This window comes from Canariomyces notabilis, assembly GCF_033297395.1.
Source record: "Canariomyces notabilis strain CBS 508.74 unplaced genomic scaffold N656scaffold_50, whole genome shotgun sequence".
Taxonomy (NCBI): domain Eukaryota; kingdom Fungi; phylum Ascomycota; class Sordariomycetes; order Sordariales; family Chaetomiaceae; genus Canariomyces; species Canariomyces notabilis.
The window spans coordinates 30,008-57,941 of record NW_027041872.1 but is presented as its reverse complement, the minus strand read 5'-3'; the positions used below and the strand labels follow the sequence as shown (position 1 = coordinate 57,941).

Genomic DNA, 27,934 nt, shown 5'->3' with positions numbered 1-27,934 from the left:
AAGTTCATGTTAGCTGAGATTCCGGCTGAAATAAATCTAAGCCCAGATTGTTGGAATATACCGTGACACAATAAACCACCATAACACGGAATTTTGGGAACAGTTCATCTATTTTAAGCTCCAAGACATCCATGTTGGTAGATTAACATTGGTCATCATATTAGCATCGACGGTGTGGACTTTGGATCTTGGACGGGGAGACCCAGCTCGTTCTCGTTTGGGGAAGTAACTGCCCTGTAAAAGTTGGGTACTCTTTCCAGCCCGCAGAATTCGACTTCAAGTACCCAAACATCCACAGCCTAGTGGACTCCAAGTTTCTAGCTCTTGATACTTTGCTATGACTCCAACGAAGTCTGGTCAGTTGACTCGGTTCTGAGATCCAAGGGACAACCCTAACCCTTGATGCACGTTAGCTTCAGTTTGCCCCTCATCTGATTGCACATCCTCCAACAACATGAAGCAGCGTTGCATACCTGACACACAGCTGCCGCTAACAAACTCGGCAACAAGACTAAACTCCTTGTCAATTGGAAAGGAGCCGTGCTCCCGTCTCTACACGATATTTGCATTCGAGAAGCAGTCGCATTTGGCATCCTTGGCTCGCGTCATTGCTCGCGCCGTTGCCTCAGCGCCATGAGCAGCGCGGCGCGTGAAAATGGTCAAGATCATGTGATCAAGGTCATGGTCGTCGGTGATTCCATCTCGCACGGCCGTGAGGGTGACTGGACATGGCGGTATCGAATCTGGGAATGGTTTCGTCAGCAAGACATCCGCGTACGCTTCGTAGGGCAGTACAAAGGCACGGTGCCTCAAGATGATCCCGAGCCTCCGCATCCACCTCCGCTCGTCTCGGAGCCCGCACAGCCAACACCCCCCCTCAGGACCGATGGCGGATATGCTGCTGGCGTTGCCCCGGAATTTCTTGCCAACTCGCATCATTTTTCAGCGTCGGGACGGCAAGCGTACCAGGCCCAGTGGCTCATCGCTGAGCAGGTCGCCTCCTATGAACCCGACTTTTGTTTCGTCCAGCTTGGCTTCAACGATCTTGGATGGTGCGTGAGCGGACCCAAGGATACTCTCGCGAGCATGAAGCGCCTGATTGATGAGGCAAGATCTGCGAAACCGGACCTCAAGTTTGCTGTCGCCAATGTGCCGCACCGGACCGACCTGCCCGGCCGGGAGGACTTGCCCGTCAACACTGACATCTACAATATGTTGCTCGCGCGGTGGATTCCCTTCTGGAATTCACCTGAGTCGCCCATTGCTCTGGTGCGCTTCTGTGAGAATTACTCATGTAAGGCTGCCCCCCCCAAAATAAGCCTCGTGACTTGACTGATGCCCTCCCAGGCGGCGGCACCACCTCGGACGCAGCCTACGACGGCCTCCACCCAAATGCCCTTGGCGAGTACCAGCTTGCCCAAGCCTTCTCGCGTACCCTTGTCTCAGTATTCCACCTAGGCCGCACCGAGCTCGCCGTACCAAGGGAGATCCCTTCCCGCCCTCTGTCCACTCCCACCAATTTCAAAGCAATCTCAGCACCAAGCGGCATCATCGTGACCTGGGACCCCGTCTACGGCGCATATGGTTACGAGCTTCGCGTACGCATGGCCGGTTCTGCGGACTGGCCGCTCCCATGCTACGTAGCCTTCAACCGCTATGATACGCGCTACTGTGTGGCTGGCCAGCGGTGGGAGTACCAGGTTCGTGCGAGCGGAGGAGATCACCTCAAGTCGGCCTGGAGCGGTGTCGTGTCTGCCGTTGCACATACCGAAACGGCACCGGGACCGCGCAATATCGTTACACATGCCACGCCTACCGGTTTCACCATTTCATGGGAGCCTCCTCAGGGACAGTTCACCGGTAGTATTGATCGGTATGGCGTCCTCGCATTCGACCGTGACGAGCCGGGGGGGTTCCCATGCGTCAATCAGGGCGTCAGGGGGGAATTTGCCGAGATGGCTGGGCTCACGCCAGGCCATCACTACAACATTGCTGTCGAAACGTGGACGAGCGTTGGCGGAGGACTCCCTGCCGGGGCAAGGTCCGTGACGGTTGGGAAAGAGACGCCGCCTGTGCCTGTGTGCGTGCGCCCCATAGCCATCGACGACACAACGATCGATCTTAGATGGAGCGGTCATTGGGATGCCGCGGGATACACAATCTGGATTCGCCATGTTCCTCGTTCGAACGCTGACGACTCTGACAATGTGCGGAGCCGCCCCCAGCGCTTCTGCGCTGTTACGCCAAACATTCAGCTGGCAGACTCTGCATCTCAGCGCCGTCTTCTATACAACTTGGAACCCTCAGTTTGGGACCTTCAGTTTGCCGTCAGCTCGTATAACGGCAACGACGAGTCAGAGCTTTCGGAGTGGATGGATGCGTCTCAACCAGCATTGGAAGAACCGTCTCTGGGAAAAGGGGACACCATATACATTAACCTGGACTATTTGTGAAAGGGTTTCCCGAAAGAAACTCTCGGGAGTTGCTGCAGCTCTTGTCTCCAGACCATGGTTCACACGGATCTGGGTTGTACAGGAGCTCGCGGTGGCTCGCGCCGTCAGCGTCCTGTGCGGAGACGAGCTAAGGAGGGATGAAGTCAAGAACGCCGCCCACTACATCCATATTCACGGATATGGGGAGGTTATAAACATCGCCATAGCTTGTGATCAGCACTTCCCCAGTCTCCTAGAGAGCGCAGCCATCCCCACACATGGGTGCCTGGCTATGGCCTCGGTTCGGGACCAGGTGCAGCGAAGCCGCCGACGTGCAGATGACACTAGAAACGACCTGCTCAAGCTGCTGGAGCTTACTCGCCCGACGCAGGCCACTGGCATCCGGGACAAGGTTATCGGGCTGCTCGGGCTATGTGGACGAGGTGGAGAACCGGGGAGCATCAACATCAAGCCTGACTACAACGTCAGCGCGGCCAGCCTTTTCCATACTACTGCCACGGAGCGGATCCGTGCCGACGGGGACTTGGATGTCCTATCGCAAGTCTTCCACTCACAGTCCTCTTCCAACAAGGACCTCCCGTCGTGGGTGCCCGACTTTGCCGACTTCACTCGACCCCCGACCCTACGTTCTCCCCGCAGCCATGCCGCCCCAGCTGCTTCTGCGTCACGTAAGAACCAACCAATAACACTGCCAAGCTTCCCAACGCCGCGTACTCTACTGCTCCCGCATGTATGGCGCCTCTCTCGCATCGCCCAGCTGTCGCCAGTTCTTACGCCAGCGCACTTTGACATCTTCGATGCTAGAGCGTCAGCGGAGCTTTTTGGCGTGTTCAAGACCATGGCGCGCCCACTGAAGCGGTACCGCAACGACGGCTCGGTCGTCAAAGCCTTCTTCCACTGCCTCGTAGCCGGCTACATCGAATTCACCCCCTGGGCATCAGGAGGCAGGGCGCAGAGCCCCGAGATCCTGCACCATGATCACAGGTGTTTTTACCTGCGGCTTATGCAGGCTGTTACGGGCGTTGGGGGGATGCCGTGGAACTACCGGTCAGCCGAGACGTATGCCAAAGCAGCCAGGGAGAAGACGATGAGGAGAGGAGTATTTGTTACCGAAGACCTGCCCGAGCAGAAGGGGAACGACATCTCAAGCCGGAGTCGGAAGCTATTGGGCCTTGGGCCTGAGGCGGCACAGGTCGGTGACTGGGTCGTAGTTGCTGAGGGCGGGTGCGTGCCCCTTGTTGTGAGAAAGCATGATGATGATGGAACGAGCGGTCTCGAAAATGGTACGTGGAGGTCGATGGGCGAGTGCTACGTGCACGGGATGATGGATGGAGAGGTGGCTGAGGTGAAGGGAATTGCTGTGGGACCGATGATTCTTGAATAGCATCCTTGTGTAGCAGCTTCCGACTTTGATCAAGACTTTGTTCCATGTACAATACATTGTCTAGTATAGGAGGCAAATGAGAGCTGATAGTCTCTGGCATGATCTAACCTCGTGGTTACCTGGCTGTCGGTGTCGCTACCCGTGGGGATTAACAAGTATCCTCCTGTACAAAGTCGTTCAAGCACCTGAACTTGTGGAAGCTTCTTGGACGTAGGAAATCCGGAAATAGCTATGAAGAGGAGGATGCAGTCAGCCACTGCCGAGTCTCGCGAATTTCTCTGTTTCTTTGGTCGTGAAACGAGCATCTCGGCATAATTCCACGCGGCTAGCTGCGGCAGCACACGTGTGAGGCTGGGGTTAAAAACGTGGCCAGACCTGGGACGGTGTGTAAGGCGGGACAATGATCGACGACTTGGCAAGCTCGACCCTCCATTGTCTGAGAAGAACCTGTGCTAGGTATGTACTGTACATACATATCTATGTAGACCTCTCTCGACTTTGGCTCCCGTTTTTTACAGGACATGTGCAACCTGGTCAATAAAGGGGCGATAGGGAGCACCTAACGGTAGGTTACATACATGAGTCGTTCTGATGTCCTAAGACTGTGGGGTGAAAGATGGGGGAGGTGATTCGGCTGAGAAAGATAGGAACGAAAACACGATAACAAGGGAAGAAAAAACTAAATAGATGGAAGCAGGACGGATGCCAGGAATCAACGATACAAGTACTGTCCCTACACTACCAATAAATCACTAGTCAATCTGAACGAAGTTGCCCCTGAAGTTGGGTTGCCAGGATGGAGAGACTACAGGAACGTTACGAATACCTGCTAACCAGTTGTACATAAATTCTGCTTTATCCAGTCTAAAGCTAGCCTGATTGGTGGTTGGTCCCAGCGCTTCCCGCATCTGGACCCACGAGGGATCAGTCAGCTTGGGCAGCTGTCGGAAGGTGACAGGCCCCAAGAAAGGAGGGAGGCGACCCCGTGTGTCCGGACCTCGTTTCTTCATCGAGCTTCACATCGATTCGGCTTCAAACGACGACCCCGCGTCTCCGCTCCCGTCAGCGACGCTGATGGCGATAGACATCTCTTTCTTTCCATTCAGTCCCAGGCTCACCCACGTTGTAACTATTTGTAACATTACTGGCATTCGACGAAATTTCTGTACGTGGCACCCCCTCCCGACGCCGGCATTGGCACATTGGTGGGCGTCCAAATCCATATCCGGGCCAGGAACAGCTCGCCGCAGCCGATGCGGACAATTCGCACCCGGTTGACGCATCCTGCCACGAACCTGACCCGGCAGTCTGGGTCTGACTCTCTGGGTTGCCAACGCGTGCTGCTTCGCCTGTTGCAATACACTGCGAGATCGTGCTTTGTGTTCATTTCTCGCCCTGACCACACCCCACTTCCAAAATGCCATATCCCCCACTACCGCCTTACTAACTGTTTCGGCTTGGCCCAGATACTAGACATTGAGATACCCGTCCGTTGCTGCGTGCCAATCCCAGCATTAGCGTTACTGCCGGACAAGAAGAGAGAACATCATCCACACAATTCGAGCTTCGTTTCGGCTCCGCGGAGCGCCACGCGAGACGGATCGTAATCTCCGACCCACGCATGCGCTTCCTCGAATCCCTCCGAAATCGCGACACCCCGCCCTCCTGCAACCCCGAACCTACCGGCGCCGTGACATAGGTATCATCGACTGCCGCCCAGCATGTTTTGGAGATTTGGCACGCTCGCCAGTGTCTCCACCATCGACAATATCCTTGAGCGGGATGATTTCCAACTCGAGGAGCTGCTCGACGAAAGCGACTTGCTTCAGGAGCTTAAGCAGCACAACGCGAAGCTCGTTGAATACCTCCGTGACCCCAAAGTGCTTGAACAACTCCTCAAGTATGTAGTCGCCCCGAAGCTGGCGCCTATCGCTGCAGCCGACGACGACGAGGACGACGAGGTGAACGAGAAAGGCAGAGGCTTGGCGCTGCCGTTCACCAGGTCGCGGAGCAGCTCGATGGCGACCGATCCTGGAGGTCAGGATGATAGCGAGAAGAAGCGTAATCGGTATGCCTTCGTTGCGGCTGAGGTTCTCTCCTCCGACAATTGGTCCATGTACGAAGCCCTGATGGAGAACAAGCTGCTTCTGCGCAACTTCTGGGACTTCTTGAAGCGTCCAGCCCCGCTCGACCCTCTGCAAGCCAGTTATTTTACAAAAGTCAACGAGTCTCTCTTTGACAAGAAGACGGAAGAAATGCTGCTTTTCCTCAAGTCTCTGGAGGGCGCCGTGGCCGACATACTGAAACACGTGGATTGCCCAATGATCATGGACCTTCTGCTCAAGATCATAAGCCTTGAACGCACCGACGCTGGGCAGGGCATAGTTGAGGCAAGCGGTGACCCGGATAACTGACGAGATCTAAAACTGACCGCGGCTTCGTCTATAGTGGCTTTACACCCAAGATGTCATGCCGACCCTGGTTTCCTTCCTTGGGCCTTCGCACAACTGGTCAACGCAGACATCCGCGGCGGACTTTATCAAGGCTATCATCACAGTTTCGGCTAACGCGTCACAGAACGAGCAGACTTGCATAGGGCCAAACGAGCTGACACGGCAGTTGGTTTCGAAACCTTGCGTTGAGCAGCTCATCAAGTTCATGCTCGGGGGTGGCAATTCGTTGACGTGCGGTGTGGGCATCGTGATTGAGGTCATCAGGAAGAACAATTCCGACTACGACCCGGAAGGCGTTGACCCGACCGCCTCCCCCTCAAGCCGCGATCCTATTTACCTCGGGACCCTGCTCCGCCTCTTTGCTCAGCACGTCCCGGACTTCATGAACCTGATCATGAACGCGCCTGCCCAAAAAGAACGTTTGGATTCAACCTTTGGAGAAAAGATTGAGCCGCTGGGTTTTGACCGGTTCAAGACGTGCGAGCTTATGGCCGAACTCTTGCATTGCAGCAACATGGCACTGCTCAATGAGGTTGGCGCCGAGGACTTTATCGCTGCTCGCGATACTCAACGGCAGCGTCTGAGAACCGAGGGCCGACTGCTGCCAGTTAGTGTCCACGAGGAGGCACCCTCTTCCACAGAAGACCTTACTATGCGAATTTCTAACCTGTCTACCGCGGACGAGGGGCGGAAGCTCGAGGTTATGAACATCTCGGCAGATGACGATGGGTTTGAAAAAGTTTCCTGCGCTGCAGATGAAGAAAACTCGCATGGAGTTTTAGAGCTACCCGATCCTCCCGCTCCCCTGCCAGCATCATCGCTCCTCGACAAGGAGGATGAGGATTTCGTCGACGAACCGCTGAGCTCGCCAAGACTCAATGTCCGAGAAGTTGAGGAGCGAAGTATTCATGAGCACGGGCCCGAGGTCGCCGACTTGGCAGTAGATATTATTCCCTCGCGTACCAAAGACGACAAGCCACGAACCGAGAATGATACAACTGGGAATGGAAAGCCGGCTGAACAAACGATCCAGAGTTCAGAAAAAGACAAACCGCAGGACACACTGGAAGAATTGACTCTGAGCTTAGCAAGTGTGCAGGCCCGACCAGAGAATTCCGAGCAACGACAGTCACAATCCGAATCCAGGTCTGAGCTAAGCACCAGTGCACCGGTTGGCGATTCCACTTTCGCCTCTGCTCCCGCCGAACCTGAGTCGCCAAAAGGGGATCAACACCTAGCAACACCTTTTGGGGACAAGGCGCCGTCGTTCGAGGAGCTCTCCCCTCATCCCGAGGATACTCCCGCGCCCCTATTCTCGGGAAAGAATGCCACAACAGTATCCTCGGCTGTGTCTGGGGAAACCGCGGAGGTCGATGCGATATCACCCGGGGAGCGATCTACTCTTCCCAAAGGCACTGAGGCATCGTTGCAATCGTCGGAACCGGACGCAGAGCAGGTGCAACCAGGCGCCACGGGAGTACCGGCTACCGATGAGACAGGGGACGCTTCCATCGTTATCGCTCATATCGACGACGTCACAGGTTCTACAGGCGACGCTGCGCCCATCCCAAAACCCGTCGTGGGAGATTACTTGAAGATGCAGTTTGTTGAGCATCGCGTTGTGCCTACCATCCTCGCCTTCTTTTTTAAATATCCGTGGAATAACTTCCTGCACAACGTCGTCTACGATATCGTTCAACAGGTTTTCAACGGCCCAATGGATCGCGGCTACAACCCGATCCTTGCTATTAGTCTCTTTGAGGCTGCAGATATCACCAACCAGATCATCAACGGTCAATTGGCTAGCGAGAAGTCTCAGGCCGAGAAAAAGACGCGCCAAGGATATATGGGCCACCTAACTCTAATCGCCGAAGAGGTCGTCAAGTTCACCGAGCGCCATCCTCCTGAAATCCTTGGCGAGGTGGTGCTGGAAAAGGTGATGGCGCAAGAGTGGAGCAATTATGTGGACGGTGCCCTTGCCGAAACCCGCGAGCGAGATAACGCCATCCTCGGTGGTGTGCGGCCAGAAGTTGCGATGAGCAACCGTGCCAACGTGGCCGGTCTTATGGGCGCTGGTATCTTCGGACCGAGCTCCATCGGCCTTGGGAGTGGAGGAAACTCGAGCGCTCTCGCTGATGCTGGGCTGAATGGAGGTTCAAACCTGACTGAGGGCCCTGGCGGCAGTGGACCTGGCTCGTTCGGGCTCAGTAGCGGGACACTTCTGAGCGGCTTCGGAAGTTCCAGCGACGAAGATGACGACGAGGAACAGGAGAGTGAGGAGGATGTCGCTAATGAGGTTTGTGGCCAACATTCCTTTGATTATGATGGATGGGACTCAGAGGAGGACGAGATCTGGTTTCCACGCTACGGCTCCGTCAATGTCGCCTGAAGCGACGCGACGTTGACGGGCCAATTCCGGTAGCGGATCAAGCTTCCATCTCAGAAGCACGCTCGGCCAAGGGCCAAGGGCCTAGAAGTCCCCACCACTCACTTTCCCTAGACAGCATGTCCCCGTTTGATTGCCAAGCGAGTACCTTTCGTAGCCTCGGCTTCTCGATAGCCTTGAGCTGCCTAGGTCTTCAGAATCCGCCCTTCGCGTCGGTGTTGGAGTGGGGATGCTTCTTCAAGGTGTTTCACGCCAACGAAGAGGGATTTTCCTTTACTCTTGAGCCGTTTCCGAAACGTCGGGCTAGATTCATCGCCGCGGCTGCGCTGCCCATCTTGGGGAACACCAGCCTAGGAGGCTACTCGTTTTCTGGATTCACTCGCTCCAGGTCGACCAGTTCCACTATCGTGGCCGTCCCTGTTTCTAGGATATATCATCCCTACTTATATCCTCCATCCTCTTGCGTGACTTTGGCTAACTTCGCGCTCAGTTCCGAGCTTACACGGATCCTCTCAATGCCACCTCGGCCAACTCGATGAACCCGCCGTCCATTCCCCCTCCGCCTCCCCCGCCGCCGCCCCTCAACATTCCCCCGTCGCGAGCCCGCCTCCAGCTTGCCGCACGCCTTGCGATGAATAAGCGCAACGCTGCTGCTGCCGCGGCGGCGGCTAATGGCGATGGCAGCAGCGCGGCAGAGGGAAGCTCCGACGCGTCGGGTGATGGCTCGAGATTGGGCGGTCTTAATACCCCTCCAGCCAATCAGCGTCCGCGGAATCCGAATCCGTTTGCAGATTACGAGGACGAAGACGACGAGAACGGCTCTGGAAGCGACGACGGTGAGAGTGTGGAGCGGGGTGATGGCGACAGCACGACAATGAACATGAGCTCGTGGTGGAGAGGGATGGTGCGAAGTGCGAGCAGGAAGAGGAGCGCTGACGATTACGCGGCGGAGACCGAGAAATTCGGGGATGGGAGAGATGACAGCAGTGATGATTCTGACGATGGTAGGGGGCGTGGCGGAGATGACGACGATATGGAAGATGAGGAGTTTGGTGATTTTGCCATGCCCGAAGCGGTATCTGCTGCCCCTTCCGCCCCCGCCACGGGAGGGTTTGTGTCCGGCATCGATCCCGCGAGGGAGAGGATACTAGTCAAGCCCCTCGCCGTGCACCCCCCTACTGGCTCGCTCAAGAGCAGTGTGAGTCCGTTCAGTGGTCTTTGGCCATTCTCGAGCCCTGGGTTTGGAGGCTCCAAAGGAAAAGGAGAGGATGAGGCTGGGGCAGGTCCCGCGGGGTCGGCGACGGGGGCCGTCGAGATTACTGAGGAGCCGGTGGAGCTTGGCAAGGAAGAGGAGGATGCCATGATCAGCGAAGACGGCAGCAGAATCGATCGGGCTGTGGAGGCAAAGAGGAGGACTAGCATCGAAGATCCAGATGAGGATGAGCTGGATGTCGGGGAGGAGATTATCGTGCATAGGGCTGCTGGAGTTTAGTAGAGGGGTACGCCACAACCGGCGTTGGCTTGGGGAAATGACTCGCATGGCACCTCTGGGATGGGATGAGATGAATGATACCGTAATGTAACTGGCGGGTGGGATGGGGATGGTGTTCTGTTTTATAGGGGCTGGGAAGGGGAGGAGGCACGGCTGATCGTGCATGTATTTCTAGTTGTTGGGCTACTACTAGTGTTTATATCTGCTGATGTTTGCTGCATTCTGTCGAGTGTCGACATGGTCAAGCGGAGTTTAGCGTCTGAGGGCGTGTTTGGCGCGAGCTTCTGAGAAGCTGCTTCACTTGTCCTCACTGCTCGACCAAGGTCTTGTTGCCGACCATTTCGACGAACAAAGGTCCCCGCGCATCTCACCTCGAAGGTACCTAGGTAGCCCATCACGGTTGACCACCACCACGAACTACGAAGAGGCACCCCAGATCGGGAAGCCGCATTTCAATTGCTTGCGGCGTTCTCCGTCCCAAGGGCGTTGGCTTGGCAATGCATATGCAATCAGTGAACCCCGCACATACATAGAAGGAAGGCGCGATCTGAATCTGGACGCACTTTCTACGCCCTCTGTGCATCATTGCAATCCTCACAAAATCGGCAGCAATTGGCTGCTCTGTCCCTTCTCATCACGATATGGCAGTACCCGACCACATCACCCAACCGGCAGACGTGGCTTCATGAGAAGGGCCCCATCGGTCTCGTGGCACTACGAACGTATGTGGCCCGCCAAATGAGCACCCTGTTTCTCCGGGAAAAAGTAACCGCCCTCGTTGGTAGCTTCCGACTCACTCACCGCAGCTGCAAGCTGTCAAAATGCTCTCTCGCGCTCTCTATGCCATTTGGATCTTCCTGTATGTATCAGTCTACTTGAGGGTGAGTTCGAATCTGACTCGAATCGTTCCACCTGCACACCACCGAGCGCTTGATCTGACCACAAGAGCCTGCCGCAGATAGTTCGCTATTACCGCCCGACGCCAAAGGTCCGGTCGTAGCGACCATCCGCTGCCATTTGGCTTTGAGCCTGGCCATCCCTATACTGGGATAGACTAGCATAGACTGTAGGCGCTTGGGTCTGGAATGGCCAACACCACTACAGACCCGCGCGGGGATGATACCCCTGCCGAGAGCGGGCAGGACGCAGGGACCATCCTGAAGCGCCAGGAACCGACACTCTTCTCCAAGATCTCGCTCGCGGGCTACATCTACGGCCTCAAGGGCGTGCTTGCGTCCTTCCACTGGCTGCGTGAGTGGAAGGAATACCTCTCCCCACCGGAGGCACGTCCGGACATTCTCAAGACGTACGAATGCCGGCCAACACTTCCCGTTCGGTGAGTACAGCCGCCGCCCGCCAGGCTCCTCCCACTTGTCACTAATCAGACTAAACCCCTCCATTAGCATCTTCTTCCCCTCTTCGTACGACCAAACCTCGCCCGCGACCCTTCCCACCCTCTTCACCATCCACGGCGGCGGCTTCTGCATCGGCTCGAGCCGCGAGGACGACGAGTGGAACCGCGCGTTTGCCGACACACACGATGTGCTCGTCGTAAGCCTGAACTACTCGAAAGCACCTGTCTACCCCTTCCCGACGGCGCCGCACGACGTCGAGGCGCTGCTGCTGGCCGCGCTGGCCGACGACTCGTTGCCGACCGACCGCGCCCGGACCGCTCTGCTGGGGTTCTCGGCGGGCGGCAACCTCGCACTGTCCGTCAGCCAGCGGCCCGGAGTTCGGCCTCTCCTCCGCGCCGCCGTGAGCGTCTATGGCTGCCTGGACCTGAGCGTTCCCCCCGAGGAGAAACCCCGCAACCGGCCCTGGAAACCGTCCCTCCCGCCCCCGCGCAGCGACGGAACTGACCCCCTGATCGGCCTCGCGCCTGCGTTTGATTGGGGTTACATCCCCTACGGCCAGGACCTGCGTGATCCGCTGCTCAGTCCCGCGCATTTTCGCGCGCGGGAGGATTTACCGCCCTATGTGGCGCTCGTCGCGGCCGAGCTGGACATGCTTGCGCACGAGAGTTGGCGGGTCGCATGTCGGTTGTCTAGGAGCAGTAAAAGGGTGGTGCCGGGTCGGGAGAGCGAGGATGTGCGATGGCGGGTGTGCGGGAGGGAGGAGGTTGCAGCGGAGAAGCTGTTGGAGTTGCAAGACGAGAGGTTCGCTTTTGAGGAGACGTGGGACGGCGGTGGAGTCAAGTGGCTGCTTGTGCCGGACGTGCTGCACGGGTTTGATAACCCGCACATCAGACGGGTTGTGGGTGGGAAGGACGCTACTGAGGATGCCGTGCGCAAAACGGAGGCGTATACGGCGGAGCTGGCGAGGTGGTTGAAGGACGTGGTCTGGCGGGTCTGAGGCCGTCCCTGAGCTAACGTATCTCGGGGAGTGCGGAGAGGTCCGTCTCGATCAGGTATTGTACCCCATTCTGGTAGATGCATTCTTGCTGTCTCCTTGGGATTCTCGAAGTTTGGCAGTTCTAGGCATTCTCATCGTCCATGGCGTAGTTAAGTTACCATGGTCAGAGCATAGAGGCGGGTTACGGCGACAAGGAAGGGGTAGCTCATAGGACCAGTTCTTTTACTTCAGAGCAACAATTTAAGCCCCTTGTGGTGTAGTTGGCTATCACGTTCGGCTGTAAAGGAATTTATTGATACCGAAAGGTCACCGGCTCGATTCCGGTCGAGGGGACTTTATTTTTTTCCATTGTTCATACCTATCCTTTTCCTCCATTTTTCGCCCTTCAAGACCTCTCTGATTTAACCGGTGCTTCCTCAGTTATTTTAGTTGCATTACCTAAGGTAGTTGTAGTTGTGGCATTCGTCTCAGAAATCCAAAACGGCATTCAGCACCGCATGCACATTGCGCGCTCACTGCTTGATTACATAACCCCCAGCACAGCATGTCAACTTAGGTATCAACCCACCTCCTCTAAAATCCAAAATTTTAAAATACTCTCCCCATCCAACTCCTTCTCCGTCCAATCCCACAACTTCCGCGCCAGCCCATCGTCCACAGCCAAGTCACTCGCCCACCCGGTCACCCCAACCGGGTGGTAATACTCTCCGCTCTGCACACCTTCCAGAGCGGTCGCCGCCCATAGCTGGTTCTTGGCGCCCACATCGGTCGACGAGAAGAAGATGCGGCCGGCGACGCCGATGGCCAGCCGCGCGGCGCGGTATTGCTCCGACAAGGGCCCGGCCAGATTGCTGTTGACCACGCCCGGGTGCACGGCCACGACGGTCAGCTGCGGGTGCGGGTACCGCCGCGCGAGCTCCTTGGCGAAGAGGATGTTGGCCAACTTGCTCTGCCCGTAGCGCGCCCAGGCCCATAGCTCCGTCTGCGGCGTTCGCAGCGTGTCAAACACGATTCCGCATGCGGGGGCATTTCGGTGAGCCGCCGAGGAGACCACCACCACGCGGACGTCCGGTTTTTGCTGCTCCTGCTGTTGCAGAGTGGTGGTTTTGAGGAGTAAAGGGAGGAGCAACTTGGTGAGCAGGGCGTGGCCGACGTGGTTGGTGCCGAACTGGATTTCGTAGCCCTCCTTGGTGGTGTCCGCTGGCGTGGCCATGATGCCCGCGTTGAGCATCAGGATGTCGAGGCGGTCGGACTCGGCCAGGACCTGCCGGGCCGCGGATTTGATGGAGGCAAACGAGGCCAGGTCAAGGGACAGGGGCTTGATGACCGTGCTGGCTGAAGGGACTTGGGAAACGATCTCGTCGATGGCGGCCTGGGCTCGAGATGCGTCACGCGAGGCCAACCAGATGCACGCCGGCGATTTCTGCACGAGGTACTTGATGGCGCTCTTGCCAAGGCCGCTGTTGCCCCCGGTGACGAGAATCACTTTGCCATTAAGCGGAGGGATGTCGGTTGCTGGGTTGAAGCTGACGCCGCCGCGGACGGAGTTGTAAAGGGCTGAGGCAAGGCCCATTTCTTATCGCTCTTCCAGCACTTCGGGTTCGACTGTGCTGGATTCTTCGTTTGGCGAGGAGACGGTGAGTTTGAGGTTGTTGAGGTTGCAAATCTGGTACGAAGCCTGTTATTATATACTCCTAGTCCGTTTTCTACTATGTTACAGCGCTTGCCAGTCTTTCTAGTGAATCATATTCTATAGAGAAAAAAAGTCTCCTTGAAAGGGGGATGAAAACTGCCTGTAACTACCCATCGAGGCGTATCATCGTCCTTCTCTCGGCTCCTATTGGTTGAGAATGCCCCGGGCCGGGGCCCTAATTGTCCCGAGCGACCATCAAATGCCCGCTAGCTGGACCTTTGCAGGTATTTGTTCCTTCCGAGGGGTTGAAGGAAGGTGGAGGCACAAGATTGCGCGAAACATAGTGCATTGAAGAGCTACTGAAAAGGAGTAAAAATCTACGATCAATGGACTGGCAGAAATAGGGGCAGGTCGCTGAGGTAAGCATTGGTGGGTTCGGAGTCCCACACCACAGTTCTCCAGTGCTCCACTAAGCACTTTTAGGCGTTGAACCACGTCTGGATTTGACGACGAAGATACCTCGTACCTACTGCTAAACTTCTTCAATGAGATACCGTCTGAAAAGAGATATGAAACTCTACAACGCATGCACATTGGGGAATACTACGCAGGTTCTTTATCTACCTAGGGACTCAATAAGTCTGTAGGGTCGGTATGCCCTCCCGAAGTCGTGAACTCCTAAATCCTAACACATTACGGAGTACATGCCACATGGTGTCTGCTCTGGGGTCTAACCTACCCGGATTCCCGACACAAAATCTGGCAAATGATAAAGTGATGCCCTGAACTCGTCTACAGGTAGGCGTCCGCAATGGTCTGCGGGTCTACCCCCTGATGAAGTAGGCTCCCAATTCTAGCCCACCGCCTGCTTGGCTTATCGCACCACTCGATCCACGGGTTGAAGTCTCCATCAGCTGGATGATCTCGTTCCCTTTCGAGTTCCCGGGCCACTTGGTTCCGCATGCGTCGCACCACCCGTTCGAGGTCTGCACAATTCCTGACGCCGCGCCGGTGGAGAAGGCGGTTGAAATCATTCCTGATTTGCTTCAAGGTCTCGACGACCACGGCTTTGCTGTATCGAGGGGCCATAGCTAGTCCGTTCGTTGATGAAAAGGTGAATGTAATGTTGAGGTTGGAGCCGAGTGCTCGTATACCTGAGTTAATATAGGGGGTATAGTATAAGAATGCTTCTGAACAGCCACGCTGCGTGCGGTGCGATGCTCGATCTGGAGTGTTCGGAAAGTTAAATGGATGTACCTGGCCCATGGCAGAAAAACCTAGAAGTCCATACACTTTTATACTTGTTCAATATGGGTTACGTACCTTATAGACCGATGCTTCATGTCCTCTTCCTGTCCTCTTCCTGTGGATGACTTCGCGGCCTGTCGATTTGACACGCAACCTGAAGGCTTCCACTTCCTTCCCATCGGCGGTAGCCACCATAAACCTGCAAGCTGTATCAGATATACGTGCCGGCAACAATGTTCGACAGGCGTGTACCTAATAGCATATAGCGATGGCCAATGATCATTATGCTTGACTCGCCATGATAAATACCAGAACAGTATAGATGAGCCGTTTAAGTACCACGTTTCCCCTTGACGCCCTCGTGCACCGACGCTTTTGACCACTTGGACCTTGCCCTAATCCTCTTCCCATACTTGAAAAACACAAATGGCACCGGGATCAAAAGCGACGCAAACCCTGCGGGGATCGACGAGCCTGGCCCGACCCCGAGATTGTGATACATAGGTCCAACCACGAGCGGGAACGCGCAGGCAAAGCACGACCTCAGGAAGGTGTTGGCGGCCACGGCCGAGGCGGCGTACGAGGTGAAGGTGTCGACCAGATAATTCAAGGCGGCCTGAAAGATAGTAAAGAACCCACAGCCGAGCATGACCAGCCCTAGACAGGGTACGACCCAGTGAATATCCGGCTTTGCAGTCCAACCGCACAAAAACTGGCCACCAGCAAACAGAACCGAACCGATCATCATCGGTGGAAGCCGCCTTTCGGGGACGGCTCTCCGTCCTGCGGCGCGGTAGACCTGATTGTAGAGCAGCTGGTTATACACGTTTAAACCACAACCGAGGATAGCACCGATAAAGATGCACAGGAAGGGCAGAGTAGCCTTCACGTCATCCCATCCCCGCACCTCGCCGAATATGATTGGAATCGAACCAAGCTGCATGTACAAAATGCCATAGCAAAAGCTTGCATACAGGGCGACGAGGAAGCAGATCGGGGTGCAGAGCATCTGCACGGGGCGGACAAGAAACTTGCGCGCCAGCTCAGCGACACTCACATCCCACTCCTCAAACTTGGCGTGGAGAGCCCAGTTGCCGGTTTCAACGCGCAAACGACGGGCCTTGTAGACGAGCAGTTTGGGCGGATACGTCTCGTCGATCAGAGCCACAGCGAGGGTAAGCACACCGCCCTGCAGCATACCCGCAACATACTCGGTCCACCGCCAGCCGAGTCCCGGCGCGGCCACCAGAGCAGCAGAAACAATCGGCCCTATGCCACCATGATCGTCAGAAACGGCATCACTCAGAACAGGAAGCAAAAGATAACGAAGCCTACCCAACGCCGGCCCACCCACCACAGCCATGGCATACCCGGCCATGGCAATGCCCCTCTGGGCGGGACCGTACAGATCCCCCAGCACACCTCCCGTGTTGGTAACGGGGGCGCTGGCAAACAGCGCGCCAAAAAACCGCGTGAGCATGAGCGTCTGGAAATCCTTTGCCGTGGCGCTACCAAAACTGAAGCAGATAGCCACGAACATAGGAGCAAAAACAGCCAGGCGGCGACCATAGACTTCGCTCAGGGGCGCCCAGAGCAGCGGACCGATGCCGAAGCCGGCCATGTACAGCGAGGTGCCGAGGATGGCGACCTGGGGCGAGACGGCGAACTCGGCCGCGATCTGCGCCGTCCCGGGGGAGTAGCACGACGACGCCCACGTCGCTGACATGGTCACCAGCCCGTACAGCAGCGTCGTGATCACCTTTTCCCGCAGCGGCCAGTTGATGGGTTTGTACGGGTCTGACGGAGAGTCGAAGTCCACGAGCTGGTCGGGAGTCGTCTGCACGTGCGAGAGTGGGTGGGTGAAGGTGTACGGCCCACCACCAGAGCCACCACCACCACCGGCGGTTGGCCGCGAGCGGAGGGTGGAGAGGATAATGGTTGAGCGCCGTGAGAGGGGCCGGGCGAGGGAATCTGAGTCGGTCGTGGTTCGGGTGGTGGTTGCGCTGCTGCTTGTCCGGCGCCGGCTCTGGGTTCGTGTTCGGCGTATTATCTCGGAGCGCGTGGGGCGGTGGCCATCATACTCGGAGTCGACGTCGGTGTCGGCAGAGGTGCCGTCGTTTGATGTCGAGTCAAGGTTTCCTCCTTCCGAGGCCTGACTGCTGCTGCTATGCGAATGGACGGCGTGTGGGAGGCTATCGGGGGCTGTCCCGGTTTGTGCGGGATCCTTCTCTTCCGCCATTCTGAAAGGATAGTTGGACGCTCATGGGCCCCTGGCATGTTGGTGGCTGCAACGTTTGGGGGTCAGTCTTCTTTTATGTTGCTCGTTGTTGTGGAGACGATTTTGTGGTCTAACTACCACCGTTGCATCGAGGCCGCTCTGTCAAGACGTCATAATTCACACTATAACTGTCCACAGGACCTTTAGTCCGGCGACGGCACTTCGGGAGGGCTGCAGACTCGGACGTTTAAGAACTGCGCTAAGATCTGCTTTTGCTAAGGCCAAAAGAATTCCTGATCTCTTATTAAGCGGGATGACGCCAACAACATTGGTTGGAACCGGTTGCAAGATTTTCGAACACCGCGTTCTGTTATTCCCGGCAACTCGGATCGGCAGGCGCCGGTTGCGGGTCAGTTGCTAGGTCCATGTGGGTCCGGGGCCGATACCGCCAAGACGGCAGTGTCGCGCGGAGGAACCAAGGCGAAGTTTTGGAAAAACGTTGTTGTAGAAGAGGATCTGAAATGTGGTTGGAGGATGATGTGTTTGGTGATCCGAATCCATGCACTGCTGCAGTATGAGCACAAAGTCCATCCAGTCCTTTGTTCCTTCCTACAATCAACCTTGAGCTCGAGATCGGCAGGGGCAGTCGCTGACTCATCCTCCTCCCAAAACAAATTTTCCGATTCAATCTCGCTCATCCCCGCCATGTTTCCTTGAGTTCATCAACACGAGCCTATCATGAAAGAATCCGACCAACAACGCTTTCACACGCTGGTAGGCTGGTCTCAGGCCCACGGCGCTGCACTGCATCCATCCCTAGAGATTTATCAAGACAATGTCACCAAATTCTCACTTCGCGTCAAGGAATCCTTCGGCGATGGACTTGAACCTGGCTTCACGGCTGTTACTTGCCCCGTAACCACAACCCTCTCATTCCTGAACGCTCTGATTGGAGGCCCCGTCGGCCTTTCCTCATCCTTGTCCGAACAAACTGCCGCATTCCCGCCCCGATTCATGTCCTCAATCCCTCCACATGTCATTGGCCGCTTCTTCTTGATCAAGGAGTACCTCCGGGGCAAGAGCTCTTTTTGGTGGCCCTACATCGCTACACTGCCACAGCCTGAGCACTTGACCGCCTGGGCACTACCGCCGTTCTGGCCCGAGGATGACATTGACTTCCTCGAGGGAACAAACGCCCACATCGCCATCCAAGAAATCCAAGAAAATGTCAAACGCGAGTTCAAGCAAGCAAGAAAAGTGCTGCGGGACGGTGATTTCCCAAACTGGCAAGACTACACCCAAATGCTGTACAAATGGGCCTTTTGTATCTTTACCAGCCGCAGTTTCCGGCCCTCACTCGTCCTCTCTCATGCGGTCAGGGAGCATCTAACGACACTGTTGCCAGCCGGCTGCGAGCTTGATGACTTTTCCCTCCTGCAACCTCTGTTTGACATTGCCAATCACTCAATGACAGCAAAGTACACATGGGACGTTGCTTCCGATCCGAACTGCTGCCGGCTCGTGTGCCATGACGCCTACCAACCGGGCGAGCAGGTCTTCAACAATTACGGCCTAAAATCCAACAGCGAACTGCTCTTGGGATACGGCTTCATACTCCCGGCAACGGAGCAGCTCCATAATGATTACGTCCACGTCAGGAAGAGGCCGCAGCAGGACGGAGACGTGCCGGGCGAGAAACCAAAGGACTTTCTGATCTCCTTGCGGCCGATGAAGCACCCCAGCTCCCTGGTGGGCCGGGCAAGGTTGTTGACCTCTCCCGGGAGCCAGATTTCTGCCTTGCCGGACTTCGGCCACTTCGAGCCGGCCCTTGTGGATGACCTTTCGTCGGTGCTCGCGACGCCGGACGACAAGCAAGCAATGACTGACTGGCTATCAAGCGGCGAGGGTGGGCTGCCGGCCGGGCTTGGACCGCTGGTTCAGAAAATCAAGGCTGCCTTGGGCGGGAAGCTGCAATATGACTATCAGCGGCTCAAGGAGGCTCAGATATGCGAAGCTGAAAGCGATTTGCTGCCCGAAAACCGAAACCAGCAGCTTGCCGTCGAATATCGGGATCAGTGCGAGGAGGTGCTGCTTGCTGCGCTGGAGGCACTCGGCGTATGACGCGTACTGGGACTGCCTTGGATTACAAATTCAGGGTGCCTGTTGGGTTTACCCCCACAATTTCGAATCATGTCATCCGTTTTTTCTTCTGCCTCGAATCGGGAACTTCCTTTTTTGCATCCTCCCAACTAGGATACTACCACGGGTATAGTTGGAGCACACTCAGCTTGCCAAGGACGTTTTACGTTCTGGACCACGACAGTATTGATTCCACGACGTCTGCTAACGTGAAGCTGCCTTACGCACACCACTACCAACTCATGCTCAGTCGGCTGCTTTGGCGTGACTCCATCTAGCACCTGAATGGACCGGTGGTCGGTGTGAAGTTTCCGGGCTGGTACATGCCTTGGGCGTCGCCTAAGCACTCCGCTGTATAGGTAATGCTCCGTTAGTCAAGTCTGCTACGGGGTAAGGCCTGAAGCCAGGACAAGCTCACCAACAGTAACCAGCTTCAGGTTATTCTGCTTAGCCCAGTTGATCAACCACGGCGTCAGCGTGTTGACGGTTCCCGGGTAGACCTCGTGCATCAGCGGGATGTGGCCCATGCCGCCGGCACCGGCCCGCTGAAACTCCTGCTGGCTCTGCTGCGGAGAGCGGTTGTTCCAGTCGCCCGAGTCAATGTCGTTGGTGATGACCTTGTAGTTCATCGACTTCATGGTCGACAGGAACTGGCCGCCCGTGTCCAGGTAGGGGGGCCGCATGTACGCCGGCTTGACGCCCACCAGGTTGACGAGCGCATCCTCGACCCGCGTCATCTCGGTGCGAATCTGGTTGGCGTTCATGCTCCCCATGCGCTGGTGGGACCTGCATTCATCTCTCGTGTAAGTGGCGGCCCATCTGTTAGGAGCGCGGACGGCGGTGAAGTTGGAACTGCCCACCATGAGTGCGATGCCACCTGATGGCCCGAGGCAAAAGCCTTCTTGACGGCGTTGGCCTGGTTGTAGATGCATCCGTACAGAGTGCCCGTCCAGAAGAAGGTGCCTTTGGCACCCCCCTTGTCGAGGATGTCGACAAGCTGCGACGTGTACGTGTAGGGACCGTCGTCGTACGCGAGAGCGAGCATCCCGGGGTTGGTGCATTTTTGAATGATCACGCCTGGGCTCACAGCCCGCTTGACGTACTCGAGCGGGCTCATGGTTGGGAGCGCCGCGGCGCTCGAAACCAGCAGCACTACGCCGGCGGCAAGATTGTTTGCGAGCATCTTGGTTGCAACTGATCTACCACCGGGCTCCTGATACCATCAGAGTCTACAAAAACAGCGGCAGTTCTTCACGCCTGCTCTTCATATATGCCATGACCCCTGCGTCTCCGTTCCGCCGATTTTACCAGGTCATGTGGGGAGCAGACTGGAGTCAAAACCCGCGGCTAGGAGGCGATATTAAACGACGGTCCACGAAGGGCCAGCCGATAATGAAAAAATGGTGCCAAAATCTGGGGTAGCCGGTGCCAAGCAGGCATGAAAGTGGAGGAGATAAAGCTGAAGGGCTGCTGGGTAAATAGGGGGTGGCTACGGGCAAGGCGATCTAAGTTCCGGGTGGAGAGCTGGTATTTAGCCGCTCACAAGAATGCCCTGCGCAGAGAGGAAACTCGTGCCCAGTTCCTTGATACTAGTGCTGCCGATGGAATCATATGAGATAGTTTTCTAGGTTGCCTGTACATTGAGATGTGTATGGAGTGTGCATCGATGGAATCCGAGCTGTCTGTTTCATTCTCAGACGACATCGAAGACGAGGAAAACTCGGTTATGTCTAGCTTGTTTCAAGTTGGGCTTCACTTGAAGCAAGTACAAGTGCTCCACTACACCTAAGGTAGGTAGATCAGAGGTTCAAGCCTAACGAGAGTAGGTAGGGACGAGAATGGATTTGCCCCTGAGCACCGAGGGCCAGACGAACGCGCCGGAACTCTTGCGCCTACGGGCCGGTAACTGGACTTGGGATTCTCAGTGACCTTTCAGTTCAAGTTAGCTGTAATATTGCCATGTACCTAGAGTCCCTGCTGTGATTCTAAGTCCTTTCAGAAACACTCATTTTCCAGGGTGCATGATCATATTGGATCCAGTCAAGTCATCAAGGGCCCTGATGGTGCAGCTGCAGTTCTCTCTCCTGCTCTTCGGATTGGCAGACCACTTGAGATTACTAGACTAGTGTTTGCTCAACGTCCTTGACGTACACCTGGGTCCTCTCCGCGTACTCCTTCGGTCGGTTACACAAACTTAGGTACCTTGATCATGAATCAGATGGCCATATGCTGGACGCGTACAACACCAGCCTGCTTAATCTGCCCGATCTTACTATGAGTTAGAAAGGGCCAAGACTTACCACAGATACGACAGCCAAACGCGAGGCTGTTATTCGTGTTCCATGATCCTCTACATGTGGTGTGTGGCTAAAGACAGAAGTATGTATTGTGCATATACATGTATGCAGTCAGCATCCAAAGTAACCATGATCATCAATTGGGATCGTTGTACCACCTTTGGGTGGCATGTAGGTAATTGAAGGTAGGAATGGCAATTAGGACAGTGGGCAATATGGGAAAATGGTCGTCACCAAGCATCTCTGAAGGTGTAGCAAGCAAATCACCTGACTGATTCAATGGGTGGGATAGTATGTTGGGCAGCCTTTTGCTTGTGCTATTGAGGCGGCACTTTAGTGGCTATTATGAGCTAACAGGATTTTTCAAAGAGTGTTACGAAGTCAATCACCACCATGTCCCTTCATCACTTGTGTGCGAGTGTGTAGGTAGAGACTGTGAGACAATAAGCATGCCCCTGTCTCTGGCCATCCACAGCATCGTTTCCAACAAACTCAAAGAGTGACTGGAAAAGCAAGACATGAGAAAGCCAAGCGGGGTAAAACCTGCCCCATTGACCCGGTGTACATGTACTGTACGGCATCATCAGACCTGAGCTTGGTAGTACCAGGGCTGGGCAGGCATAGATCCATCCATCCTCACAACCCATATCCATCCCATTCCCGAAAGAACCTGAACCTTAGGAACCGCAGGGTCCCTGGCGGTTAGCACAGCTAATACGGTAGCCGTAGGTGCAGCAGGCACCCCCAGCACCGCACTGGTAGACCCAGTTCAGACAATCGCCGCTCCGGCATTCGTATATGGCGTCCAAGGGACTGGTGCAGTAGCCGCACCAGAGGCCCCGCGCGCGGCTGTCGCAGGGGCAGGTGCTATGGGAATTGCACTGACGAGGGAGGAGACCTGAACAGGAGGAAGTGTTATGAAAGTCAGACGCACAGCCAAAGGCCAGGGGTGTGGAGAGATAATAGATTCAAGCTGGGGTTGGACAAGGGACCATGGTATTGGTGTTGGTGGTGATCGGCGACTTACCCTCGCGGTTGTTGCGCGGCGAGAGGTTGACGGTGCGGCCCTCCTTCTCATGGGCGTCGATTCTGGCATCGAGAATGGGCACGTCATCTTTGTGAGGCTCAGGCTTAGGGCCAGGCTCGGGCTCGCGAAGTTTCACTTCGAAGCCATTTTCCTTTACGTTCTCGGAAGGCAGCGCAGCGGCGAGGGCCGCAAAGGCAAGGACAAGCTTCATGAGGCGCATATTCGCAGTTGGGTTGAGTACTGATGTCTGGTTTGGTCTTTTCTGCTTGACTCGTCTTGATGGATATGAGACTCAAACACATACTCGAGGTGGACGTGTTCCTTCCTTATATGTCCGTCAAGGAGTACTCAACCTGAAGCCGGTGTACTTCAAGCCTGGCGTTATGTGCGCCCTTCCAGTTGCTCTCCTCGCTTCGTCGTTCTCGGGAAGGGCGGGTGAATCGTCTGGCCTTCAGCGACATCATGATGGTGATGGTAAGAATGGGATGAATTTTCCCCGAACAGAGTATGAGTAGGTAGTAGACAATCATCGTCATCATCCATGAACAGATGGATGGATTGCATTCGTACGAGGTCGCATACATGCCCAGGACGCAGGTGAGAGAGCAAGTTTGTCTGCATACATGTAGTCAACACGCTTCTAGGCAAGCCGAATGTACAAGTCCTAGCCTGGATAGTAAGCAATTCATCAAGATGCTGCTTCTCAATATGAAATGATCGGAGTGTTGCACAGCATGTATCCAATGTTCTCGCCGGACCCTCATCGCGGTTTGTTCATGTTTGTCTCGGCGCAGTAGCGTATCCTCTTGCTAGATGGTCATGAGATATCCATTCGGGTTTCTGTGTAACGATTTGAGTGTAATGTAGGCAGGGTTTTAGGGCTGAGCTTTCTCCGGGTTGAAGGTTCTTTCGACGTCGGGTGTGATGGAAAGGCGACTGTTACCAGACTCTGATGGAACCCGGACAAATCAAGATTTGGATTGGCTACTGGCAGGACGAGTTGTCACAGTTGGCTCGTTCGTGGTTGGGTTCTACGAGTCTTGGTAGCTCTGTTGAGGAAGGTGGTATCTAGGGCACCTACATGTATGTAGCAAAAGGTAGGATTTTGGGGACTGCGTGGAAGTCAAGAAGATTCTCACTTGTCAGCTATCATTCAAGTAGGCGGGCCTGTTTTGAATGCCATTGGACGCTGTGAACAGTGACATCGTCAACCATGGCTATCCACAGCCCTACAAGGCTGTCACGTATGTATGTGCTGTATAGGTAGTGTACTGTACACTAACCGCTGCCTGCTCTTTCCAGGTTTCCGCCGTTCCAGCACATCGGTAGCCCAGATGCAACCAACCGGACTGGAGTTATACCGACTTGGCCGAGCACCAAACCACCATACACGGTGCCAATGAGCGATATATTACCTAACTCACCCAGATTCAAGTGCATGTCGGTTCAGGGTCCGAGTACTAGTCAATACGTTTACCGTCTTTTAAAGCACAACCTGTAACGCTCTAGAGTAGGGTGTTCTCGGAACAGCCGGGAAAGCTGCCAATGGTGCACTGGTGCAGTGGCCTGGCCAAAAAGGAGAACGCGTCACACTGACCCACGGATTGTCTAGTGTGTCAACCCTCAAATGCGGAGAGATGTCTTTGCGGGAAAACTCAAATATGGCCCTCGGTGTTATCAGCATTGTCCGGCCGTCGGGTGCCGGATGCCGAGGGCCCGAGGGGAGGGGACGGGACTCGGAGAGAGACGGATGTGATTGTGAGGGTTTGCCGTGGCATTGGTGGCAACCGTCCTCAATATTGTCAGGCTGAATGGTGGCAATTGCTGAATAGTAGAAGAGGGTTGTATGATTGATGATAGGGAAAAAAAAGGAGCAAGTGAGCGGATACAGTTAATAGCTGCATTGGTCCGTCTGCATATAATGATGTAACAATATTGGATGATGATTGAGGAGTCATGTCGCGTAACTTGACTATTTGGGGTCCTTGACTCCTCGTTCGTAAAGGTGTGGCCATTATAGTTTATACCCTTCAAGACAAAGTATACTCGTCAAATTAAAGCAGATGCTGTCTAAGTCAAGTTTACATGCAAGCAGCGCCGTCAATGCCAATGACCTTGCCGTTGACCCACTCGCCGTCCTGGGACGCCAGGAAGCAGACAACACGGGCGATGTCGATCGGGAGACCAACACGGTGGAGCGGAGACCAGCCTGCCGCGTACTGCAACAACAGTTAGTACGATGAGATGGTGGGCTAACCAGAGAGGCAGCATACCTCGTCAACACCCTCGTTGTCCAGCTTGTCGCCGTTGGGGATGTACTCCCTGCAGACGGCGTGGTACATGTCGGTCTTGATGCCGCCGGGGGCGATGGCATTGACCGTGATCTTCTTGTCGCCAAAGTCTAGCATGTGTTAGCATGAAAGGGGTGGAAGCGTCTTGTTTCATCCAACGCACCAATAGCCATGCAGCGGACAAAGGTCTCGATGGCGCCCTTGCTGCCTGAGTAGACGGTGTGCTTGGGGACGCCCTTGGCCTGGCCCGTGATGGAGCCCATGAGGATGAGGCGGCCGCCAACCTCGAGGTTCTTGTAGGCCTCGCGGGCCACGAAGAACTGGCCGCGCGTGTTGATGTTGAAGACACGGTCAAACTCCTCGGGAGTCACATCCTTGATGTGGCCGAAGGAGACGACGCCGCTGTTTGAGCACACAATGTCGAGCTTGCCGAACTTTTCCTTGGCCTCGTTAAACATGCGCACAATCTCGTCGACATTGGCCACGTTGGCCTTGACGCACGCCGCGTCGGACCCGTTCTTCTTGATCAGGTTGACCACCTCCTGCGCCGCCGAGTCGCTGTTGGCGTAGTTTACAATCACCTTGGCTCCCCGGCGTCCCAGTTCCAGCGCCATTTCCCTGCCGATACCGCGGCCTGTGGACCAAAGGTTAGCTGTATGCCCAATCCGAATCATCAATTGACCCCGTTTGTCCCGGTCCCGGCGGCGCTACGGGGTTTCCAAATCTGGAAACAGATCTTGTGGGGTAGCAAAGTGTGGGGCGCCGAGATGGAGAACCATTCGGACATCAGGTGGGGTAAATCGGTGCCGGGCCGGCCGGCAGTTCCGGCGGACCGAGAAAAACAACACCCAGAAAAAAAATCGATGCAATTTGTGCACATACCAGCTCCTGTTACGAGAGCGACCTTTCCTTCCAGCGACGCAGACGCCAGGCCGAGGGGACCCGGGATCGCATCGTATTTGCTGGTACCGGATGCGGTGAGGCCAGGCATTTTGGTGGTGGTGAGCGTGGTCGCAGTTTGCGGGAGAGTCGTGCCTGAAGAAGGAGACGATTCAAGGGGCTTTTTGACCTCGTGCTGCTGTGCTTCAGAGTTTCCCTTGGAAGATTCGAAGCGGCAGACGAGGAGGCGGAAGAGGTCAGTTAATCTCATTCCAGGACGGCCAGCGGCGAACGACGAGCGGGATCCCGTGGGTGTTTGTGGAGAACAGGACGCTGGTCTAACATGGCTGAGACGGCCGGACAAGTCTCGAGTTGAAGCTTATTATATATTAGCTGCAGCAAGCCGAGACTTGTGGTCCGTCTGCGTTATCAGAGAGACCTCCTCGGTCATCGGACCACGTTGGAGGAATGCCGGGCTGCGTGCTTTTCCGGCGGACAATTATTGCGGCTGCGCGCCTAGTCTACAGTATGTACATACGTGTAGCGCTTGGCGTATCGCTGGCATGTGCTGGCTCCAGCACCAGCCCCCTGCGAAAATATCGGGGATTTGCAGTTGCAGATTGCTGCTGGATTTGTGCCCTGCAGAATCATTTCCAAATTCCCGCAGCATCGGGCCTGACGAAGGCATAAACTGATAGACAAGAAGAGCGGGCCGACGGCAGATCTCCATCGGTGCATTTGGTGGTAACCCACCAAGATGAACTGGCGCCGAGGCGCTCTTCTCGGAGCCAAGCAGCACAAGCCACATGCACTGCCGGACATTAAGGTGATGAATCACAGGCTTTCCCCCTTATCCACACCCGCAATCGCAGAACCGAATGCTCTCCCTCCATTACACCCGAGCTGAAGTCCGATGCTCGCACTCTCTTGTGTAAGGTAGATTCTCCTTCATGTTCAAGGGACGTTGTCTAATCGTAGGAACCGGCATTACCTGGGTACCTACCTTTCTGCCCACCAAAGTCAGGTAAGTAAGGTAAGGTACCTTATGTAGGTACCTAAGTAAGGTAGATAAGGTACCTTAGGTAACACTAGCTTGCTTGTTTTCCGCATGTCATAGCATTCGAGAGCAGCTCTGAGAATCTAACATTTCCGGCAACTTCTACTTTCATTTTCCTGCCTTCATTTTGCGTTGCTAGACAGCAAGGGGCTACAACCTAAGCAACTGAAGCATTCCCGAGTCACTTGGCTACATATAAGTGCCTACCATGTAGTAGGCAGGGGAACCCAGTGCCGAGGGCTTGCTTTATATGCACATGATCAGCTTTTCCCAATAATTTGAATTCACTGATTTTAAATGTTGCCTCTTGTGCTTTGATTCTTACCTCCGACCCACCGCCGTTCTAGAACCAGCCCAGTCCGGGATCGGGGTCTCTGCCGAACCCACGGAAACTGACGCTGCCTCAACGGAGCAGATCCGACAGTCTCGCGTTCGGGTCGAGCTGTACCAGCTTATAGCAACGGGAACGCGGCGGCTCCATTGCAGAGTGAGGGATGGCTCGGTAGGCCACCCGATTTGACTATCTGAAACCCCTTGATCCTATCCAATTGTGCAACTTGAATCGTGGAGCGCCACAGAAAGTTTAAGTTGTGAATCAGGGCAAGGATTGGGCTTGTGTGCCGGC

The 27,934-nt window shown here is 55.4% G+C and overlaps 11 protein-coding genes and 1 non-coding gene across 12 annotated transcripts; 6 read left to right on the top strand and 6 right to left on the bottom strand.

Annotated features, from left to right (window-relative positions):
- Nucleotides 1-681: 681 nt before the first annotated feature.
- N656DRAFT_793405 (carbohydrate esterase family 3 protein) lies at nt 682-2,453 on the top strand (the record flags this gene model as incomplete). The annotated part of the gene is made up of 2 exons (XM_064817163.1): nt 682-1,294; nt 1,348-2,453. The coding sequence occupies 2 exons, from the start codon at nt 682-684 to the stop codon at nt 2,451-2,453; spliced, it is 1,719 nt and encodes a 572-aa protein (XP_064664714.1).
- Nucleotides 2,454-5,438: 2,985 nt separating this feature from the next.
- Nucleotides 5,439-8,945, top strand: N656DRAFT_558573 (SAPS-domain-containing protein). The gene is made up of 2 exons (XM_064810078.1): nt 5,439-6,227; nt 6,286-8,945. Exons 1-2 carry the CDS (start codon nt 5,559-5,561, stop codon nt 8,677-8,679), a joined length of 3,063 nt encoding a protein of 1,020 aa, XP_064664713.1. The 5' UTR covers nt 5,439-5,558; the 3' UTR covers nt 8,680-8,945.
- A 1,925-nt stretch (nt 8,946-10,870) lies between these two features.
- Nucleotides 10,871-12,800, top strand: N656DRAFT_558662 (alpha/beta-hydrolase). The gene is made up of 3 exons (XM_064810079.1): nt 10,871-11,049; nt 11,127-11,504; nt 11,572-12,800. The coding sequence occupies exons 2-3, from the start codon at nt 11,254-11,256 to the stop codon at nt 12,518-12,520; spliced, it is 1,200 nt and encodes a 399-aa protein (XP_064664712.1). The 5' UTR covers nt 10,871-11,049; nt 11,127-11,253; the 3' UTR covers nt 12,521-12,800.
- N656DRAFT_t154 lies at nt 12,766-12,853 on the top strand. Its single transcript has one exon. It is a non-coding gene; the product is annotated as a tRNA-Tyr (tRNA).
- A 225-nt stretch (nt 12,854-13,078) lies between these two features.
- N656DRAFT_785646 (NAD(P)-binding protein) lies at nt 13,079-14,578 on the bottom strand (the record flags this gene model as incomplete). Its single annotated transcript, XM_064816433.1, has 1 exon — nt 13,079-14,578. The coding sequence occupies exon 1, from the start codon at nt 14,091-14,093 to the stop codon at nt 13,080-13,082; it is 1,014 nt and encodes a 337-aa protein (XP_064664711.1). The 5' UTR covers nt 14,094-14,578.
- Nucleotides 14,579-14,846: 268 nt separating this feature from the next.
- On the bottom strand, nt 14,847-15,576 carry N656DRAFT_558711 (uncharacterized protein). Its single transcript, XM_064810080.1, has one exon. The coding sequence runs from the start codon at nt 15,417-15,419 to the stop codon at nt 14,946-14,948; it is 474 nt and encodes a 157-aa protein (XP_064664710.1). The 5' UTR covers nt 15,420-15,576; the 3' UTR covers nt 14,847-14,945.
- A 156-nt stretch (nt 15,577-15,732) lies between these two features.
- On the bottom strand, nt 15,733-17,640 carry N656DRAFT_720728 (MSF membrane transporter; the record flags this gene model as incomplete). The annotated part of the gene is made up of 2 exons (XM_064812461.1): nt 15,733-16,670; nt 16,737-17,640. The coding sequence occupies 2 exons, from the start codon at nt 17,638-17,640 to the stop codon at nt 15,733-15,735; spliced, it is 1,842 nt and encodes a 613-aa protein (XP_064664709.1).
- A 717-nt stretch (nt 17,641-18,357) lies between these two features.
- Nucleotides 18,358-19,740, top strand: N656DRAFT_720741 (SET domain-containing protein; the record flags this gene model as incomplete). The annotated part of the gene is made up of 1 exon (XM_064812463.1): nt 18,358-19,740. The coding sequence occupies one exon, from the start codon at nt 18,358-18,360 to the stop codon at nt 19,738-19,740; it is 1,383 nt and encodes a 460-aa protein (XP_064664708.1).
- A 292-nt stretch (nt 19,741-20,032) lies between these two features.
- N656DRAFT_793399 (carbohydrate esterase family 4 protein) lies at nt 20,033-20,941 on the bottom strand (the record flags this gene model as incomplete). Its single annotated transcript, XM_064817162.1, has 3 exons — nt 20,033-20,109; nt 20,177-20,544; nt 20,619-20,941. 3 exons carry the CDS (start codon nt 20,939-20,941, stop codon nt 20,033-20,035), a joined length of 768 nt encoding a protein of 255 aa, XP_064664707.1.
- Nucleotides 20,942-22,732: 1,791 nt separating this feature from the next.
- On the bottom strand, nt 22,733-23,302 carry N656DRAFT_802952 (uncharacterized protein; the record flags this gene model as incomplete). Its single annotated transcript, XM_064818305.1, has 2 exons — nt 22,733-22,953; nt 23,083-23,302. The coding sequence occupies 2 exons, from the start codon at nt 23,300-23,302 to the stop codon at nt 22,733-22,735; spliced, it is 441 nt and encodes a 146-aa protein (XP_064664706.1).
- Nucleotides 23,303-25,110: 1,808 nt separating this feature from the next.
- On the bottom strand, nt 25,111-26,090 carry N656DRAFT_785641 (NAD(P)-binding protein). Its single transcript, XM_064816432.1, has 3 exons — nt 25,537-26,090; nt 25,356-25,483; nt 25,111-25,301 (listed from the first exon to the last, which is right to left on the bottom strand). Exons 1-3 carry the CDS (start codon nt 25,985-25,987, stop codon nt 25,164-25,166), a joined length of 717 nt encoding a protein of 238 aa, XP_064664705.1. The 5' UTR covers nt 25,988-26,090; the 3' UTR covers nt 25,111-25,163.
- Nucleotides 25,743-27,010, top strand: N656DRAFT_558489 (uncharacterized protein). Its single transcript, XM_064810077.1, has one exon. It carries the CDS (start codon nt 26,030-26,032, stop codon nt 26,945-26,947), a length of 918 nt encoding a protein of 305 aa, XP_064664704.1. The 5' UTR covers nt 25,743-26,029; the 3' UTR covers nt 26,948-27,010.
- The last annotated feature ends 924 nt before the right edge of the window (nt 27,011-27,934 follow it).